Raw genomic sequence first — 21,955 nt, forward strand, 5'->3', positions numbered from 1 at the left:
AATGATACAAATATCTCAGTAAGAGGCCCAGCAATCACTTCTCTAGCTTCCCATAGAGTTCTCGGGTACACCTGATCAGGTCCTGGGGATTTATCCACCTTTAATCATTTCAAGACATCCAGCACTTCCTCCTCTGTAATATGGACATTTTGCAAGATGTCACCATCTATTTCCCTACAGTCTATATCCTTTTCCACAGTAAATACTGATGCAAAATATTCATTTAGTATCTCCCCCATTTTCTGTGACTCCACACAAAGGCCACCTTACTGATCTTTGAGCGGCCGTATTCTCTCCCTAGTTACCCATTTGTCCTTAATGTATTTGTAAAAACCCTTTGGATTCTCCTTAATTCTATTTGCCAAAGCTATCTCATGTCCCTGTTTTGCCATCCTGATTTCCCTCTTAAGTATACTCCTACTTTCTTTATACTCTTCTAAGGATTCACTCGATCTATCCTGTCTATACCTGACATATGCTTCCTTCTTTCTCTTAACCAAACCCTCAATATCTTTTGTCATCCAGCATTCTCTATACCTACCAGCCTTCCCTTTCACCCTGACAGGAATATACTTTCTCTGGATTCTTGTTATCTCATTTCTGAAGGCTTCCCATTTTCGAGCCATCCCTTTACCTGCGAACATCTGCCTCCAATCAGCTTTCGAAAGTTCTTGCCTAATACCATCAAAATTGGCCTTTCCCCAATTTAGAACTTCAACTTTTAGATCTGGTCTATCCTTTTCCATCACTATTTTAAAACGAATAGAATTATGGTCGCTGGCCCCAAAGTGCTCCCCCACTGACACCTCAGTCACCTGCCCTGCCTTATTTCCCAAGAGTAGGTCAAGTTTTGCACCTTCTCTAGTAGATACATCCACATACTGAATCAGAAAATTGTCTTGTACACACTTAAGAAATTCCTCTCCAACTAAACCTTTAACACTAGGGCAGTCCCAGTGGATGTTTGGAAAGTTAAAATCCCTACCATAACCACCCTATTATTCTTACAGATAGCTGAGATCTCCTTACAAGTTTGTTTCTCAATTTCCCTCTGACTATTGGGGGTCTATAATACAATCCCAATAAGGTGACCATCCCTTTCTTATTTCTCACGAGTGACTCTTCCCCAGAACTAGGCAAAAGTGAGGACTGCAGGTGCTGGAAATCAGAGTCAAGATTAGAGTGGTGCTGGAAAAGCACAGCTGGAAAAGCCCTTCCTCAGGTCCTGATGAAGGGCACTTGCCCGAAACGTCGATTTTCCTGCTCCTCGGATGCTGCCTGATCGGCTGTGCTTTTCCAGCACCACTCTTCCTCAGAACTGATGGGAGCTAGGAAAACGTCGGTTTATATGCAGAAGATAGGACAGGAGGAGGGGATAAGGAGTAAACAACAGAGCTGAGACAGAGAACAGTTGGCCAGACAAGGGAGTGGATAACGATCTGGCTGGGAAGGTGAGTAGCTTTTAATGGGGACCATTAGAGGCCAGCAACTGTTAGGACTGTGTGTAAAAGCAGGCCATGTGATAAGAAGGTCGGGCGTGTGGGGATTGGGGCAAGGACATGGAAGGGCTCAGGCCCTAAAATTGTTGAACTCAGCAAAGATGTGGAGAAACAGATTGGGAAACAGATTTTGGAAAGGTGCAGAAGCCACAGGGTCGTAGTCATGGGCGACTTCAACTTCCCAAATATTGATTGGAAGCTCTTTAGATCAAGTAGATTGGATGGGGCGGTGTTTGTGCAGTGTGTCCAGGAAGCTTTTCTAACGCAGTATGTAGATTGTCCAACCAGAGGGGAGGCCATATTGGATTTGGTACTCGGTAACGAACCGGGACAAGTGGTGGGCTTGTTAGTGGGTGAACATTTTGGTGATGGCGACCACAATTCTGTCACTTTCACCTTGGTTATGGAGAGGGATAGGTGCACACAACAAGGAAGTTTTTACAATTGGGGGAAGGGAAATTACGATGCTGTAAGACAGGATTTGAGGAGCATACGTTGGGAGCATAGGCTGTCAGGGAAGGATGTGGTGGAAATGTGGGACTTCTTCAAGGAGCAGATACGACGTGTCCTTGATATGTATGTACCGATCAGGCAGGAAAGAAATGGTCGTGTGAGGGAGCCTTGGTTGACGAGGGAGGTTGAATGTCTAGTAAAGAGGAAGAAGGAGGCTTACATAAGGTTGAGGAAACAAGGTTCAGACAGAGCAGTGGAGGGATACAGGATAGCCAGAAGGGACCTGAAGAAAGGGATTAGGAGAGCTAAGAGAGGGCATGAAAAATCCCTGGCGGATAGGATCAAGGATAACCCCAAGGCATTCTATGCGTATGTGAGAAACCTGAGAATGACGAGAACGAGGGTAGGTCCGATCAAGGACAGTGGTGGGAGACTGTGTATTGAGTCGGAAGAGATAGGAGAGGTCTTGAACAAGTACTTCTCTTCAGTATTTACGAACGAGAGGGACTGTATTGTTGAAGAGGAGAGTGTGAAACGGACTGATAAGCTAGAAGAGATATCTGTTAGGAAGGAAGATGTGTTGGACATTTTGAACAACTTGAGGATAGACAAGTCCCCCGGGCCTGACGGGATATATCCTAGGATTATGTGGGAAGCAAGAGAGGAAATTGCAGTACCGTTGGCAATGATCTTCTCGTCTTCACTGGCAACGGGGGTGGTACCAGGGGACTGGAGAGTAGCGAATGTTGTGCCCCTGTTCAAAAAAGGGAATAGGGATAACCCCGGGAATTACAGGCCAGTTAGTCTTACTTCTGTGGTAGGCAAAGTAATGGAAAGGGTACTGAGGGATAGGATTTACGAGTATCTGGAACGGCACTGCTTGATTAGGGACAGCCAGCACGGATTTGTGAAGGGTAGGTCTTGCCTTACAAGTCTTATTGAATTCTTCGAGGAGGTGACCAAGCATGTGGATGAGGGTAGAGCAGTGGATGTAGTGTACATGGATTTTAGTAAGGCATTTGATAAGGTTCCCCATGGTAGGCTTATGCGGAAAGTCAGGAGGCATGGGATAGAGGGAAATTTGGCCAATTGGATAGAAAACTGGCTAACCGGTCGAAGTCAGAGAGTGGTGGTAGATGGTAAATATTCAGCATGGAGTCCAGTTACAAGTGGAGTTCCGCAGGGATCAGTTCTGGGTCCTCTGCTGTTTGTAATTTTTATTAATGACTTAGATGAGGGAGTCGAAGGGTGGGTCAGTAAATTTGCAGATGATACAAAGATAGGTGGAGTTGTGGACAGTGAGGAGGGCTGTTGTCGGCTGCAGAAGGACTTAGATATGATGCAGAGCTGGGCTGAGGAGTGGCAGATGGAGTTCAACCCTGCCAAGTGTGAAGTTGTCCATTTTGGAAGAACAAATAAGAATGCGGAATACAGGGTTAATGGTAGGGTTCTTGGTCAGGTGGAGGAACAGAGGGATCTTGGGGTCTATGTACATAGATCTTTGAAGGTTGCCGCTCAGGTGGATAGAGTTTGTAAGAAGGCCTATGGAGTATTATCGTTCATTAGCAGAGGGATTGAATTCAAGAGTCGTGAGGTGATGTTGCAGCTGTACAGGACTTTGGTTAGGCCACATTTGGAGTACTGTGTGCAGTTCTGGTCGCCTCACTTTAGGAAAGATGTGGAAGCTTTGGAGAGGGTGCAGAGAAGATTTACCAGGATGTTGCCTGGAATGGAGAGTAGGTCATACGAGGATAGGTTGAGCGTTCTCGGCCTTTTCTCGTTGGAACGGCGAAGGATGAGGGGTGACTTGATAGAGGTTTATAAGATGATCAGAGGAATAGATAGAGTAGACAGTCAGAAACTTTTTCCCCGGGTACAACAGAGTGTTACAAGGGGACATAAATTTAAGGTGAAGGGTGGATGGTATAGGGGAGATGTCAGGGGTGGGTTCTTCACCCAGAGAGTGGTGGGGGCATGGAATGCGCTGCCCGTGGGAGTGGTAGAGTCAGATTCATTGGCGACCTTTAAGCGGCATTTGGATAGGTACATGGATGGGTGCTTAATCTAGGATAGAAGTTCGGCACAACATCGTGGGCCGAAGGGCCTGTTCTGTGCTGTATTGTTCTATGTTCTATGTTCTATGTTCTATATTGAATCCAGAAGGCTGCAGAAACCCCAAGTGGAAAATGAGGTGCTGTTCTTCCAACTTGCCCTGAGGTTCATTAAGGTTAGCTGTCCTGCAGACAAACTCCATTGCCACAGGAGTTGGGTGGGGGGGAGGAGGGGAGCAGGGGAAGGCAGTATAGGCACAGGCAATGGCAACTGTGGGAATCCAGAAGGAACATCCAGTAAAACCGAAGAATGTGACACTGATAAAATTGGCCTTGATGACTTCAAAATGGGGACACCTCCCCCTCATCACCCCCCCTCGTAAGCCCGGGACAGTAATTTCTAAGTATTACTGGGTTGATCCTCTGGGAAATAACACATTGCTTTTAGCTGCCGAGAGCTGATCAGATAATCCAGTTCTGCACTCTCGATTGCACTGGGTGCTTACAATGTAATTCTGACAAATGGAAAGGCACAGAAGAACTAAAACAAAGTTAATCCTAATTCCGCAACTGTGCAAAAATGGACATTTCCTTTCTCTCTAAGCTCCTTTCTTTATATTAAAGCATGTGCTGTAATGTAACTCAATGTCACTCCCAAACCAATTAAAAGCACACACTTCATAAGTAGACCATCTTATTTCATTACAGAGCTAGTGGCGGTATTCCCGGGAGACAGAGGGGTTCTAATGAAATTGCACGCTTATAACCGTTCCCTTACTGTGGTTCGAGTTCACATTCCTGCTGATAAGATTACAGTTGTATGATTCGTAATCATCAAAATCAGCAAAGTAATATACAGTTTGTATTTCACAGTGGAATAAATATTGCAACATTCCCCACAGTATTTCCATCTGTGCTGATGACCAATGTTACGCATTTTGATCTCAGCCGGGATTGGACAACGAAAAGGTGGGCCATTTCTTCAGTGTTGCTGGGTCAGAATGCTGGAACTCGCTCCTTAGCAGCCAGTGTACTGACACTACACAGATTGCAGTGGTTTAGAAGGCAAATCACCACCAGCGTCACAAGGGGGCGGGGGGGGGGGGGGGGGGGGTGCAATAAATTGTCAGCGGATGAATGAATTTAGAAATTTAAATTCGAAGGTCCCACTTCAGGGAAATGACATCCTCTTCACTCTGTCATGGGGCATTGATGTCCAAGCCAGCATTTGTTGCCCATGCCTAATTGCCCTTGCCTTGCTGGGTTATTTCAGAGGGCAGTTAAGAATCAGCCACATCGCTGGCAGTCTGCAGACACATCTAGGCCTTACCTGCTACTGATTAGAGACAAAAAAAACACTGCAGATGCTGGAATCAAAGGTAGACTGGCAGGAGGCTGGAAGAACACAGCAAGGCAGGCAGCACCAGGAGGGACAGGCAGGAGGCTGGAAGAACACAGCAAGGCAGGCAGCACCAGGAGGGACAGGCAGGAGGCTGGAAGAACACAGCAAGGCAGGCAGCACCAGGAGAGACAGGCAGGAGGCTGGAAGAACACAGCAAGGCAGGCAGCATCAGGAGGGACAGGCAGGAGGCTGGAAGAACACAGCATGGCGGGCAGCATCAGGAGGCGCATAAGTCAACATTGCCAGTGTGTCCGGAGGAAGGGTTACACCCAAAACGTTGACTTCTCCACCTCCTGATGCTGTCTGCCCTGCTGTGCTCTCCTAGACCTGGTAATGATGACAGATTTCCTTCCCTCAGGGACATTAGTGAACCAGATGGGTTGTTACAATAATCAATCTTAATTTCATGGTTGCCATTACCAAGATGACCTTTGTTTTGTTTAATTACAAATTATATTAATTGAATTTAAATCCCACCAACTGTCAAGGGAGTATTTGAACCCATAATCCTAGGGTGTTCGACAGCCTTCTAGATTTTAGTCCATTGGGGTTGCTGCTTCTTGACTTTGCTCCCCATACTGGCTCTACCTGGAACCATTTTCAAGAACAACACAGTTTCATTCTTTGTCTGACATTGCTGTTTACTGGTGTCTGGGTCACAATGGATTATTGATAAGGTAGAAGGTAGCGACTTTGTAAAATCCCTATTGTAAGCTTCACAACTTTTGTCCTAAAATGTAGTCTTCCTAGTGCCACCCCCTCCCAGGTCTTGGGCTCTCTGTTGCAGTCCCACCTCCACCAATCCTCTCCAACCCCCCACCCCAACCCAGGGGCTTCCTAAGCTCAGCATCCCACTCTCCACCGCTGAGGCCCCGTTCAGAATCCTATGCACGTGTTACCACAAGTATACGTGATGACTTTACTGTGCGTGTTTCCCGATGCACACACAAACAAAAACTGAAATTGCTGGAAAAGCTCAGCAGCTCTGGCAGCATGTGTGGGGAAGAATCAGAGTCTACATTTCAGGTCGAGTGACCCTTCCTCAGAACTGAAAACAAACACTGCACTTTTCCTTTAAGAAGTTCACCTCTGAAAGGATATCTTCTGGAGCTGCTTCTGAGATCACCTCTTACAAAGGGTTTCTTACAGCATGGAATCAAAATAGGTGGACAGAAACTGTTCTCATTGGTGGAAGCATTGAGAACCAGAAGTTGCGGAAATGATCATATTGATTTGAAGCAGCTGGAGGCCATTCAGCCCCGCAAATCTGTGCTCTGACTCAATAACAACACAGCCTTTCTATTTGTGGCCTTAACACCATATTCCATACACCTCCACTTTGGAAGTATTCAAAGAACCTGCCTCCATGGCAGTTCCACACAGTTTCCAACCTACAAATGAATCCAGACCCGCAGTAATGTGGGTGACCTTTAACTGCCCTCTGGGCAATTAGAATTGGGTGGGTTAATAAATGCTTGCCTGGTCAGCGATGTCCTCATCCTGTGAGTTACTAAAGAAGAGAAAATGAGGAAACGATTGCAGGTTAGGAATCAAGGATTACCAGGGAGGAGGCTGAGAAACATGTCAGCCATGATTGAATGGCACAGCAGACTCAAGGGCTCAATGGCCTCATTCTGCTCCTATACCTTACCGGGAGAAAGTGAGGTCTGCAGATGCTGGAGATCAGAGTCGAGAGTGTGTTGTTGGAAAAGCACAGCAGCTCAGGCAGCATCCGAGGAGCAGGAAAATCGACGTTTCAACCCGGAGCTGTTCAGGGCACATTCCTGATGAAGAGCTCCGGTCCAAAACATCGATTTTCCTGCTCCTCAGATGTTGCCTAACCTGCTGAGCTTTTCCAGCAAAACACTCTCTCGACTTCTACGTCTTATAGTCTTAGGGGAAAACAGTGAGGGGCATTAGGATTCACTAATCAGCAAACAGATGGCACAATCTCTTCCATCCTATCACCATCCTCCACTCCAATGATCCAGTCACTATCAGCTCCAATGTGAATACTAAGTTCCACAACTTCAGAGCATGACCTCTGTGCTTCATTTTCTTTCTATCCCTCCACCCTCCCCCGGTTGGGTCTTGATTGTGCCTTGTTAGCTTTGTAGTCAGCAGAGTCGGCCCATTTCTCCTTTTCACAGTTAACATTTACACCTATTTTCCATCTCTGTCTCTCCTTTATCACTGTTATCACTTGCTTTCATTAGTTGGAGCATGGAGGGTATAGGAGTTGGGACGTCTTGTTGCAGCTGTACAAGATATTGGTGAGGCCACATTCAGAGTACCGCATGCTGTTCTGGTCATCCTAATATAGAAAGGATATCATTAAGCCAGACCAGGTAAGGATGGCAGTTTCCTTCCCTAAAGGACATCAGTGAACCAGATTCTCCCACTGTCCAGTAGTTTGTTGTATTGCCTGGAATTCTGAGATGTGAAATCGGCTGCTTCTGACGCAGATCCCCACCCTCACAGCACAAATTGGTCAGACAGACTTTAGGAGATTAATATTTCTGAACACAACGATCAAGTATGAAATGTGCCCGCGGGATTATTGCGTTGTGATGAGCACTATTAGCTGATTGAAAATCTGCTTTATGGTGGGACACAGCTGGTATGGGGTGAAATTGGACCTTGTGTTAATAGCAACAAACACATTAATGGGTTGGCATCAAATGTTGCTGTTTTAAAAGAAAACATTAAGACTGATTAACATGGTAGATGAACGGAGGTGAGTACACATTAGTGTGGTTGTTACTAATGTCGCACAGTGTGATATCAACCTCATATCTTCAAAGGGATAGAACCATCCTTTAGAATCTTAAGCTGTCCTTTAGAGCCAAGTTCAACACAGCAGAGGAGGAATGAACAGTGGACCTGGGTGATGTCCAACTCAATAAACTGAGGGCAATATGGTTACTATTAGGATGTTGAAATATTATAGGGTGCCACAATCTGTTTGAGAGCATGTTGAGTTTTATAGTAAGACGGCAAATTCTATTTTGGATCCTGCACAGATGAAAACAAGGGCTATGTTTACAGTTCCACATGTTCTAAACATAACCATGATGAATGGTGAATCTGACTGTTGCCCTACTCTTTCCGCATTCACCCCCAGCCCTGGAAGTAGGATCCGCTGAGGTCAATTGCCACAAATGACTGGAACACAGTTAAGAGTAGGCACAATGGCAAATAAGGTCACATAATTTCCCAGGGTAAAATTGGCACCATGTGGGAAGTGGTATACAGGATAGAAGTGGTATACAGGATGGCATTCACTTCCTTAAGTAGGAAGGTCCTGTGCTAAAGTCTTGAGGAATATTTACTTGAGGCTTCATTTCTGATGTGCGACTTTGCAAAGTGTGACCTAGAATTGACCTGAGGAAGGGTTTAGAGGGATATGGGCCAAATGCTAGCAGATGAGACTTGATTAGACTTGATGTGGAGATGCTGATGTTGGACTGGGCTTTACAAAGTTTAAAATCACACAACACCAGGTTATAATCCAACAGGTTTAATTGGAAGCACTAGCTTTCGGAGTGCTGCTCCTTCATCAGGTGGTTGTGGAGGACACAATTGTAAGACAGAATTTATAGCAAAAGTTTACAGTGTAATGTAACTGAAATTATACATTGAAAAATACCTTGATTGTTTGTTGAGTCTTTCATCTGTTAGAATGACCATGATACTTTCACTTCTTTTGCATGTAAATGGCAAAACTTTTTTTTAAAAGTTACATTCTCAGGTTAACTGTAACAATTGGTGTCAGCCACATAATATGTTGGGGTGTTAGCCCCCTGTGTTCTGTTGTCTGCGCCATAATGTTTTGACTGATTCTAATCTAAAAAATGAGTTAACAGAGTCTTACATTGATTCATGCAGTTTTTGAGCAAATGTAACTCTGCGAGTCCAAATTCACCCACAGACAGATATGTGCATGTCAGTTTTTAGATTAGATTCCCTACAGTGCGGGGAGCCTGATGAAGCAGCAGAGTTCCGAAAGCTGGTGCTTCCAATTAAACCTGTTGGACTACAACCTGGTGTTGTGTGATTTTTAACTTTGATTAGACTTGATACCTGATCGGCATGGATGAGTTGGACCGAAGGGTCTGTTTCTGTACTGTACAACTCTATGACTCTAAGTTCCAGCCTAATCTCTAACCCGTGTTCTGAACCACAGGGTTACAATATTACAACAAGTTTTCAACAAGGCCAGCCCTTGCTTCTTCCTGAATTCTCAGAGGGCACATTAATGTAGGCCAATTCATTGCTGTGGATCTGGAGTTAACCCTAGGCCAGACCAGGTCAGCATGGTAGATTTCCTTCCCAAAGCATTAGGTGAGTTTTTATGATAATTGTTGATAGCTAACAGGATTACCGTTCCCAAAACTAGATTTCAACTCCAGATTTTATCAACTGAAGTTAAATGCCTCTATGGCATTTCAACTCATGCTCACAAAATGTTAGCCTTGTTCTTTGTTTTACTTGCCCAGTGATATTACCATGACACCATCTTCACCAAACATAGCCCTGGAGTTATTGTCTTGACACCTTCCTACCTCCAATCATCCCACTCCTGTTATTACTCACCCAACTTGGTCCTCCAGACTATCAACAAACACATCAATGGAGTGTGACTTCTTCAGAACATTTGAGGAAGGGTCATAACAGACTCGAAATGTTAATTCTGTTTCTCTCTCCACAGCTGCTCCCAGACCTGCTGAGTATCTCCAGTATCTTCTGTGTTTGTTCGAGATTTCCAGTTCTTTTTTTAATGAAAAGCTTCAACGCGGTGCCTCTTTTTAGCAATGTTTAAGTTCTCTACAATTAATACTCTAATCATCATAACATAAGAAGTTCCATCTTTATGAGCAAAGAATTCTGACAGATATGGTTGGAACAGTGGCTCGGTGGTTACCACTGCTGCCTCCCAACGCCAGGTACCTGGGTTTGATTCCAGCCTCAGGCGGCTGTCGGTTTGGAATTCAGTGACGTTACCGGAATGCCATCATCTCTTCTACAAGCTGACCGCTATTTACAAGGGTGTTTCTCTGCCCTGATTGCAAGTCCCTTCTTTTGCAGGGGGACTGAGGAAAGGAAGACGATGCAGATGCTCTGGTTCTCATTTTTGAATACAAGCACCATGATGATCTGTTTTCAACTTTCCCTGTGACCTACCCAACAACTGCCTTGTGATTCAGCCATTATCTGGGAGGTTGAAGGGAGGTCGAGGCTTTCTGTATGCCCCCTGTTCCTGGATCAGCAGGAACTGCGATGAGTTATCTCCGTTTGATGCTCAAGCTGAAACGAGCTAGCTTGAAACAGAGTTGTGTTGAGGGCAAAGATGCAATTACTCCTTTTGATAGACAGTAGAGTCAGGTGGGATGTAATTCTAGCAATGCACCCAATCCCGTCGGCAACACAGTGGTTCAGTGGTTAGCACTGCTGCCTCACAGTGCACAGGGGCCTGAGTTCGACCCAAGCCTTGGGTGACTGTCTGTGAGGACATTCTCCCCGTGTCTGCATGGGTTTACCCCAGTTTTCTCCCACAATCCAAAGATATGCAGGTTAGTTGGATTGGCCATGCTAAGTTGCCCATAGTGTCCAGGGATGTGTCAGTTAGGTGGATTAGCCACAGAAAATGCAGGGACTCAATGGGCCAAATAGCCTATTTCCATATTGTAGGGATTTTATGAACAGGCAAAAGAGATTAATATTTTCCTGATACCTCAGTTTATTGAGATTATCATCAGATAAAACATTGAGCCTGATTGCTGAATGATTCTCTCAGGTGAATGGAATAATCTGAAGGTAATATTTTGTTGAGGCGCAGTCAGGATTCTCTGGAATGCCCCAGTACATTTTTTTAAACCTTATTTGGGTTTTTGGGAGCTTGCTGCAAGCAATTTGGTTGCTGCATTTCCTTAAATGGCTAAAGTGACTTCAACTCAAAATCAGCTTCTAAAGCACTTTCACATATTCTGAAACAGGTGCTATATAAATGCAAGTCCTTCATTTCTGCCAGACTGCCTTCTGCAGGAGCAGTGTGGTTGTTGGTTTTTACTTGTCACAGTGTTTGGTGACCTTTCACAGGAAACAATACCCTAAGGAAGAACAGGAATTTCTTTAGAATGTCTGTAGAACGATTTATAAGAATTTTTGAAAAGGACTAGGAAGAGTTTACATTAATTGTAAAGTCATAGGCAGTAATTTTCATCGATAATAAGAAATACTGACCCATGTTGTAATGGGGTCAGACAGGTGGACCGCATAGAATATGAGTTCCCTGATTGGGGCCATGAATCTGGTCTAATCAGGGAGCCCTGGCTGACAGACAGAAACAGGAGTGTCAGAGGTTCTGTTCACTCTGAGAGCTGGCTCTGAGGGAGCTGGAGCAGTATCAATGACTCTCCATGTGTCAATAAAGCGGAACTTGGTGACATGATACTGGCCTCTGTAGAGTTATTTCACGTGTGACCTGGTGACCCTTCACCAAGAAGCAGTACCAACAGGAAGGAAGTTAGGAAATAAACCTTGTGCCAGACACAAAGGGGAAGCAGATGGATCCAAAAGGAGCAACACACTAAACCTTGTGAGAAGAAAGAACAAATTTCCCCAAAAACAATGGCTGGATTTTCTCTTTTCTGCAGGAAAGGAGAAAGGAGTATTTGAAAAGACAATGTGATCTGGCTATAAAGGTTTTAAACCTGGAAAGCTATTGGAACAGACCAGAAACACTTAATGGCTGGGCAGGGAGGGGGAGCAGTGCTCCCAAAAGGGACCAAACCATGAACCAATGTTTATTTTAATTCACGGAATGTGGGCATCGCCATCCAAACCAGCATTTATTGCCCATCCCTAATCCCTCAAAGAGGTGCTGGTGATCTGCCTTCTTGAATTGTTGTAGTCCATGGGAGGTAGATATACCTTTCGTGCTGTAAGGAGGGAGTTCCAGGATTTTAACCCGGAAAACTGTGAATGGACAGAGATCTGCTTCACAATCAGGATGGTGTGTAATTTGGAGAGGAATTTGCAGGCGATTTTGTTCTTCTGCATCTGTTGCCCCTGTCCTTCAGGTCGGAGACACAGCAGATTTGTGACGTGCTGTCAGAAGAGCAGTGGTGAGTTATTGCAGTACATACTGTGTGCATCAGTAATGGAGAGAGTGAATGTTTAAGCTGATAGTTGTGGTGCCAATCAAGCAGGCTGCTTTGTCCTCGATAGTGTCAAGCTTCTTGAGTGTTGTTGGAGCTGCCCCCATCCAGGGAAGTGGGGAATATTCCATCACCCTCCTGACTTCTGCCTTTTGGATGGTGGAGACTTTGAGGAGTCAGGAAGTGAGTTACTCACTGCAGGATTCCTAACCTCTGACCTCCACTTGTATCTGTAGTATCAATATGGTGAGCTGAAAAATGTGTTGCTGGAAAAGCGCAGCAGGTCAGGCAGCATCCAAGGAGCAGGAGAATTGCCGTTTCATCATAAGCCCTTCTTCAGAAATGAGGAAGGTGTGCCAAGCAGGCTAAGATAAAAGATAGGGAGGACGGACTTGGGAGAGGGGCATTGGGAATGCAATAGGTGGAGGGAGGTTAAGGTGAGGGTGATCGGCCGGAGAGGGGGTGGGGGCGGAGAGGTCGGGAAGAAGATTGCAGGTCAAGAAGGCGGTGCTGAGTCTGAGGGTTGGGACTGAGACAAGGTGGGGGGAGAGGAAATGAAGAAGCTGGAGAAATCTGCATTCATCCCTTGTGGTTGGAGGGCTCCTAGGCGGAAGATGAGGCGCTCTTCCTCCAGGCATCGTGTTGCCATGGTCTGGCAATGGAGGAGGTCAAGGACCTGCATGTCCTTGGCGGAGTGGGAGGGGGAGTTAAAGTGTTCAGCCACGGGGCGGTTGGGTTGGTTGGTGCGGGTGTCCCAGAGGTGTTCTCTGAAACATTCCACAAGTAGGCGGCCTGTTTCCCCAATATAGAGGAGGCCACATCGGGTACAGTGGATGCAGTAAATGATGTATGTGGAGGTGCAGGTGAATTTGTGATTGATATGGAAGGATCCCTTGGGGCCTTGGAGGGAAGTGAGGGGGGAGGTGTGGGCGCAAGTTTTGCATTTCTTGCGGTTGCAGGGGAAGGTGCCGGGAGTGGAGGTTGGGTTGGTAGGGGGTGTGGACCTGACGAGGGAGTCGCGGAGGGAGTGGTCTTTCCGGAACACTGATAGGAGAGGGGAAGGAAATATATCCTTGGTGGTGGGGTCTGTTTGGAGGTGGCGGAAATGACGAAGGATGATACGATGTATCTGGAGGTTGGTGGGGTGGTAGGTGAGGACCAGTGGGGTTCTGTCCTGGTGGCGATAGGAGGGGTGGGGTTCAAAGGCAGAGGAGTGGGAAGTGGAGGAGATGTGGTGGAGAGCATCGTCAACCACATCTGAGGGGAAATTGCGGTCTTTGAAGAAGGAGGCCATCTGGGTTGTTCGGTATTGGAATTGGTCCTCCTGGGAGCAGATGTGGCAGAGGCGAAGGAATTGGGAATATGAGATGGCGTTTTTACAGGCGGCAGGGTGGGAGGAGGTGTAGTCTAGGTAGCTGTGGGAGTCGGTCGGTTTATAGTAAATGTCCATGTAGAGTCGGTCGTCCGAGATAGAAACGGAGAAGTCAAGGAAGGGGAGGGAGGAGTCTGAGACAGTCCAGGTAAATTTGAAGTCGGGGTGGAAGGTGTTAGTAAAGTGGATGAACTGTTCAACCTCCTTGTGGGAGCACGAGATAGCGCCAATACAGTCATCGATGTAGGGGAGGAAAAGGTGGGGTGTGGTGCCAGTGTAGCTGCGGAAGATGGACTGTTCCACACATCCAACGAAGAGGCAGGCATAGCTGGGGCCCATGCGGGTGCCCATGGTAACTCCTTTAGTTTGGAGGAAGTGGGAGAATGGAAAGAGAAGTTGTTCAGAATGAGGGCCAGTTCAGTCAGTCGAAACAGGGTGTCAGTGGAAGGGTACTAGTTGGGTCGGCGGGAAAGGAAGAAGTGGAGGGCTTTGAGACCTTCGTGATGGGGGATGGAGGTGTACAGGGACTGGATGTCCATGGTGAAGATAAGGCGTTGGGGGCCGGGGAAGCGAAAATCATGGAGGAGGTGGAGGGCGTGGGTGGTGTCCCGAACGTAGGTGGGGTATTCTTGGACTAAGATGGACAGGACTGTGTTGAGGTATGCAGAGATGAGTTCGGTGGGGCAGGAGCAGGCTGAGACAATGGGTCGGCCGGGGCAGTCAGGTTTGTGGATTTTGGGCAGGAGGTAGAAACCGGCGGTGCGGGGTTGTGGGACTATGAGGTTGGAGGCGGTGGATGGGAGATCCCCTGAGGTTATGAGGTTATGGATGGTCTGGGAGATGATGGTTTGGTGGTGGGAGGTGGGGTCATGGTCAAGGGGGCAGTAGGAGGAGGTGTCCGCGAGCTGGCGTTTAGCCTCAGCAATGTAAAGATCGGTGCGCCAAACTACCACCGCGCCTCCCTTATCTGCCGGTTTGATAGTGAGGTTGGGTGAGTCCGGTTCAGTTTCTGGTTAATGGTAACCCAGGATAATGAAAGTGGGAGATTAATTACCGTCATGCCATTCAAAATGAAGGGAAGATGATGAGATTCTCTCTTGTTGGAGATGGTCAATGCCCCTCACTGTGCGATGTGAATGTTACTTGCCACTTACCAGTCCAAACATGAATATTGTCCAGATCTTGCTGCATTTGGATGGACACATAAAGAGGAAAGAGAGGCATAGCAATAAGTTGCTGGGCGAGTAATCAAGAACCACAGGCTAATGCTGTGTGAACATGGGTTTGAATTCCACCAAAGGTGATGATGAAATCTGAATTCAATCAAAACAAAAGAACTGGATAAAAAGCTAGTCTAATGGCAACCAGGTAACCATTACTGCAATGTTCACTGATGTCCTTTCGGGAGGGAAATCACCATCCTTACCTGTTTCACGCTTCACCAAATCCACAGCAACAGGCTGAATCTCAACGGCCATCTGGGTAATTCTGGGTGGGGGGGTGGACAATAAATGCCGGTCCAGTCAACAAGGTCCAAATCTCTTAATGAAAACTGCTTCAGTATCTGAGGAGTCATGAATGGTGCTGAACATTGTGCAGCCATCAGCAAACCTCTGACCTTATGATGGAGGAAAAGTCATTGATGAAGCAGCTGAAGGTGGTCAAGCCTGAGACACTACCCTGAGGAATTTAGGTTCTTGCGGTGTGGTGGGTAATGCCAGTACCTCTGGACCAGGAGGCCTGGCATCCGGTCCCATCTGCTCCAGAATTATGTCAAAGCATATCTGAACAGATTGATTAAGAAATATCTATCCTGAGGAACTCCTGCAGAGATGTCATGGTGATGGGATAATTGACCTCCAAGAACCAGAATCATCTTCCGTCGTATAACTCCAACTATCAGAGAGTTACGTCTTTATTCCCATTGACACCAGTTTTGTTTGGGTTTCTTGATTCCACACTCCATTACATGCTGCCTTAATATCAAGGGGAATCACGCTCAATGCCCCTCTTAACTGGTCCCCTCACTACTCACTGCACTCCCAACACCCCTGACACACATTTAAATCGGTATACCTCATGATATCTTGTATGACATTCTTAAGAAATCAAAGCACCCCATTTTGACTCTGGGACCTCCCTGATGCCACATCCAGTCAAATGCAACCTTGATGTCTAGGGCAGTCACTCTCGCCTACCCTTTGGGATTCAGCTCTTTTGTCTATGTTTCACCCAAGGCTGTAATGAGGTCAGGAGCTGAGTGGCCCTGGTTGAGTTGACAGTGAGCAGGTTATTGCTGAGCAAGTGCCACCCGATAGCACAGTCAACAATGACCCCTTCCATCATCTTGTTCATTGAATTCGGGAAAGCCACACTATCACGATTGTTGTGACCCAAAGGAGACAGGGTTCAAAGGCTGCCCGGGTGGTGATTACTGATGAAATGGAGTTGAACGGGATTGTCAGACATGACCCCTGACTGACCTTGTGTGAGTAACGAGCAGCATGTTTTTATGCTCTGTGTCTACCTAATACCAGATAATGCTGGAGGGTGCTGCTGTGCTGGTGTAAGACACAACCTTTGTTTTCACAAACAAAAATAGAAATTGCTGGAAAAGCTCAGCAGAGTGACATGGTGGCTCAGTGGTTAGCACTGCTACTTCTTGGCATCAGGGACCTGAGTTCGATTCCAGCTTCGGGTGACTGTCTGTGTGCAGTTTGCACATTCTTCCTGTGTCTGTGTGAGTTTCCTTTCAAAGATGTGTATGTTAGATGGATTAGCCATGGGAAATGCAGGGGTAGAATGGGAGGCCCTTTGAAGGGTTAGTGCAGGGCTTGATGGGCTGAATGCCCTGTTCCCGTATGGTACAGATTCTATGGCTCCTTACAGTGGTCTCATTGTAAGAAGCACCATTCTAAACAAAAATATGGGCAACACGGTGGCTCAGTGGTTAGCACTGCTGCCTCACAGCACCAGGGTCCCAGGTTTGATTCCAGCCTCAGGCGACTGTCTGTGTGTAGCTTGCACATTCTCCCCGTGTCTGCGTGGGTTTCCTCCGGGTGCTCCAGTTTCCTCCCACAATCCAAAGATGTGCAGGTCAGGTGAATTGAAAATGCTAAATTGCCTATAGTGTTAGGTGCATTAGTCAGAGGGAAATGGGACTGGGTAGGTTACTCCTCGGAGGGTCGGTGTGGGCTTGTTGGGCTGAAGAGCCTGTTTCCACACTGTAGGGAATCTAAAAATCTAGGTCTGGCAGCATTTGTGGAGAGAAATCAGAGTTAACGTCTCAGGCTGAGTGACATTTCGAGTCATGTGACCTTCCTTATAACCATTGTTTTGCCAAATTATTTAAATGAACATTTACTTTCATATTCAAACTAAAATTTGTCAATTAATTCACACTTAATTTCATTGATTCTTCGTTTAAGAGTCTTTGAAGAATTTGATTAGTTTGCTTTAAAGTTTCCGTCCCTGCAGAGGATCCCAAAGAAAAGATTTTCAACTTATCCAATCACCTTCAAGTAGAGGCCTTGAAAATAGGCTTTTGCTCAAGGGCAATTTTAAAACATGTAAATTTTTGCCGAGAACCAAACCGAAAAGCCAAAGAACTGCGATTGCTGGAAATCAGAATCAAAACCAGAAATTGCCAGAAAAGCTCAGCGAGTCTGGCAGCATCCTGTGGAGAGAAAGTACAGTTAAAGTTTTGGGTCCAGTGACCCCTCTTCAGAACTGCTTGTAGGATCTGGAGAAGGGTCACTGCATCCGAAACGTTAACTCTGCTTTCTCTCCACAGGTGCTGCCAGACCTGCAGAGATTTTTGTCACATGCTTGTCGAACCCAAAATGGGAGAGTCTGCGGGTAATGAGGAGGGAAGAATGAATTGGATAGTTATTGCAAAGAACGTAGGGCTGAACAGCCTTCATTCTGCACCACATGATTTAATGTATGTTTAGCGTTTCCTTCAGATCTAACTAAAAAGCCATTAATCGGTCCAACCAAGCCCTCACATAAGCTCCTCTGTGTTTATTTTTTGTGCACTCTGGGTTTGCTGTGGGCAGCAGGATGGAATTAGCTTTGCTTTAAAGGAAATGCTTCAGACCACTTATATACAATTTAAACTACCCCAAAGTGCCCCTCATCTTAACATCCATATCTGTTTACAAGAAAGAAAAAGCAAGTAACTCATCACAGATGTCTCGAGAGGAGCTGTGTACAGTTGCCGCACTGTACAATTCTAGAATCCTTCAGCTGGAACTGCCTCTTCCTGTGGGGAAAATGTGTTTTTAGGTAAATATGCACACACACACACACACACACACACACACACACTTCGTTACACACACACACTTCGTTACACACACACACACACTTCATTGAAGTGCCGATATTGATAAATTAAAACATCAGAGGGCAGATGAAATTAATTTGAGGTTTTGGGTATCTGCTTTTAAGCCTTCAATTAATGGATTTACTTTAATGATCTCTGAGGTTTAAAAGCCTGCAGTGTAATGTGATCTTGGGTGAAACGTGAGGACATAGGAGCTTGGTGCAGTGTGTTTGCAACAGGGACTGTCTTTTCGAAGCTGGGGATTGACTATGACATGGTCTATTGTAGTCTCCTCTTTGTTCCCAGTCCATCCCAGTTCAAAACTAAGCAGGGCCAGGGCAATGGTTCAAAGGTCTGTGGCACAGGTCAAACGGAGCTCAGCTGTCCATTTTCAAGCAAGTACTGGAGCTTTTTAAATTCAGGTAGTTCTATAACACAATGGTGGGGTTCTTGTGCAACCCCATGTTGTACAAAAATCGCACTTCAGAAACAGCCCTTAACGTGTTGGCGATGGAATCACGTTACAGCCAACACACACTTTAAAAGTTCACACTTTAGAAACAGTGTCTTCAATTCGTCAGTCGCGTTACAGCGAATTCTCATTAACGAAACGTGCATTATAGCAGTATGGCCTGCAGGCCAAAATTTGATTTTAAAATAATCACAAAAAGGTTTCAGTGCAGAATGAGGCCATCGTGTCTGCATCAGCTCTCTGAGCAATGCACTCAGTGTCACACAACCTGCCTTTTACCCGTAACCCCCCTAACATCCTGCACTTACAGATAATAATCCAATCCTGTCTGGATTAAATCCAGGTGGAAGTGGTTGTGGGTTTGGAAGGTGATGTCACAGGACCTTTAGTGAATTTCTGCAGTGCATCTTGTAGATAGTACACACTGCTGCTACTGAGCGTCGGTGGGGGAGGGAATGGATGTTTGTGGATGAGGTGCCAGTCAAGGGGGCTGCTTTGTCCCGGATGGTGTCAAGCTTTTTGGGTGTTGTTGGAGCTGCACCCATCCAGGCAAGTGGGGAGTCTTCCATCACACTCCTGACTGGTGTCTTCTGGATGGTGGATAGACTTTGGGGAGTCAGGAGGTGAGTTACTCACTGCAGTATTCATAATCTCTAACCTGCTTTTATAGCCACTATATTTATATGGTGAGTCCCGTGGAGCTTCTGGTCAATGGTAACCCCTAGGATTTTCATAATGGGGGATTCCTCATGGCCACCTTCCTACATTTTCCTCCAAATCTTTGATTCCCCTATTGATTAAGAAGCCAGACGATGATGAACTTTTGTCTTAAATTTACTTTTATTGTTACTTGTGAACTTACTTATGTCTTTTGTCATTACTGTAAGCAGGTGACTTATTGTATTTTTCTTGTAAAAGTACACGTGATAATAAATTCTAAATTCCATAACTATAAATAAACAAGTATCCCCTGCTGTCAAGATCTGGTTTGGTCTGCAAGTGACTCCACAACAACGTGTTTGACTCTCAAATACTCATTGAAATAGCCAACTGCACTTGAGGATAATTAGGGATGGGCAACAAATTCCGCTCTGGCCAGCAATGCTCACATCTCATGAAAGAAAAGAGAAGATCCAAACAGATTTGGCATTGCAATGTACTTGATTGTTATGCTTGAAACATTGACTCTCCTGCTCCTCGGATGCTGCCTGACCTGCTGTGCTTTTCCAGCACCAAACTCTCGACTCTGATCTCCAGCATCTGCAGTCCCCCCCAGTCCCAATCTAATACAATTCTGAACAACCAAAAAATACCTCTCTTTTAGGGAAGAGGTGCTGGAGAGGAAAAATGAATGCTCAGTGTGCTTGCATGACAGCCCTTTGCACACGGGTTTGAACTCTGGCATTATCCTATTCCAGTCCAAATTCCAATGATTCACCCGGGGCTTTAGCATGCTGAACTTTGACCCTTCCAGTGCTCCAAATGCTGAATGAATTGCCAACATTGTTTAAAATCTGTGTAACCTACCCTGAGTTGGAGAAACAGTTCCACAGCCCTTGCCCATGGCTCCAGAGCAGACGATTAAAAACTCGATTGAAGATGCGGTACAATCGAAGAGTTTCCACATCGTGCACCTTCCATACTTGCTGAAAGATGGAATGGATGTTGGTCCTTACAATGTCCAGCACCTGAAAGCCAATTCACAAACACAAACACTCAACAATGACTAAGAGTCCATGGTACGAGGATCAAGTACAGTGGTGCCTCGAAATCCGACTTTAATTCATTCCAGGATTGCGAAAAGTTCAGATTCCAAAACTATTTACCCCATAAGAAACAATGGAAAGTGAATTAATCTGTTTCTGGACCCCCCAAAAAATTTTCAAGACACTTTTAACTGCAAGTATACATGATTAAGGAAAAATAAGATGAGTAAATGACCTAAATATCAGGTAATAATAATAAAAGCAAGAAATAAATGTACTAACATGAAAATAACTTAATTTACCTTAGTGAGGAGTGCAAATGGTGAATGCACTTATTTGCTTCACTGCTCTTCTTGGGTGCCATGGTAAGTGCACAAGGGTGATAATTAAAAAAAAAAGCACAAGTCAAGGTGAAAACACGAGGTAAACTCGTGATGGACACACGAGAGGTGCTTTCACAACTACTTCCAGGATGAACTGAACAATGTGTGACCTGAACGGTACGTGGTGTTCGGATTCTGAAAATGTGTTCGGATTTTAGGGCAAAATTTTCTCAAAATAATTGTTCAGATTCCAAGTTGTTCGAGCAATAGGGCATTCGGATTTCGGGGTCACCACTGTATTGGATTTGATTTATTGACTTCATCTCATGAAGGAGCAGTGCTCCAAAAGCTTGTGATTTCAACTAAACCCGTTGGACTATAACCAATGACATCTGACTTTGTCCACCCCAGTCCAAGACTGCTACCTCCAGTTCATGATTTATTACCATTTCATGTACCTAGGTGCAGTGAAAAGTTTTGTTTTGCGTGCAATACAGGCAGCTCATAGCAAACAATGTCATTAGGTAATAGAACAGAGCGAGGAATACAATGCGAGAGTTGCAGAGAAGGTGCACAGACAGCGAGGTCAACATTAAATTAAAAAGTTGAGAGACCCACTCATAAGTCTAATACCAATGGGGGAAGAAGCTCTTCTTGAATCTGTTGGGACCTTTCTGAGACACTATACAGGGGCTATGTAAATACAAAATACTTTCTTGCTCATCATTCATTTCAAACTCTTGCCATTCTGACCCAGCTCTGTGAACCATCAGCTGAAGGGGCAGCTGTGTGGGGATGGAGGACAGGGTCAGAGGCTGCGTTCAGGTGTTGTCAGTTTGAGAATGGATTGGGTGGATGGAGGCGCGGAAGGTAGAATCAGATCCACTGACCAGGTTCACATAGTTAATGTGGACTTTAGCATGCGAGCGCTAACATTGTTGTGTCTGTGGGGTGGCTCAGTGCTGACTCACAGCACCAGAGACCCAGGATCGATTCCACCCTCGGGTGACTGACTGTTTGCACGTTCTCTCCATGTCTGTGTTGGTTTCCTCTAGGTGCTCTGGTTTCCACCTACAGTCCAAAGATGTGCAAGTTAGGTCATGGATTGGCCATGGGAAATGCAGGGTTACAGGGATAGGCTGTGGGTTTAGGTCTGAGTGGGATACTTGTCAGAGGGTCAGTGTGGACTT

The 21,955-nt window shown here is 45.7% G+C and overlaps 1 protein-coding gene across 4 annotated transcripts in view; it reads right to left on the bottom strand.

Annotated features, from left to right (window-relative positions):
- Window positions 1-21,955, bottom strand: part of ttll7 (tubulin tyrosine ligase-like family, member 7) — a 401,618-nt gene that overhangs the window by 15,600 nt on the left and 364,063 nt on the right. For all 4 annotated transcript variants that reach the window (XM_072574809.1, XM_072574807.1, XM_072574806.1 and 1 more), the window contains exon 19: window positions 20,264-20,424. In XM_072574809.1, the coding sequence (XP_072430910.1) occupies window positions 20,264-20,424 (161 nt within the window). The remainder of the gene's footprint in view (window positions 1-20,263; window positions 20,425-21,955) is intronic.

Source organism: Chiloscyllium punctatum, chromosome 7 (genome assembly GCF_047496795.1).
Source record: "Chiloscyllium punctatum isolate Juve2018m chromosome 7, sChiPun1.3, whole genome shotgun sequence".
NCBI classification, from domain to species: Eukaryota; Metazoa; Chordata; class Chondrichthyes; order Orectolobiformes; family Hemiscylliidae; genus Chiloscyllium; species Chiloscyllium punctatum.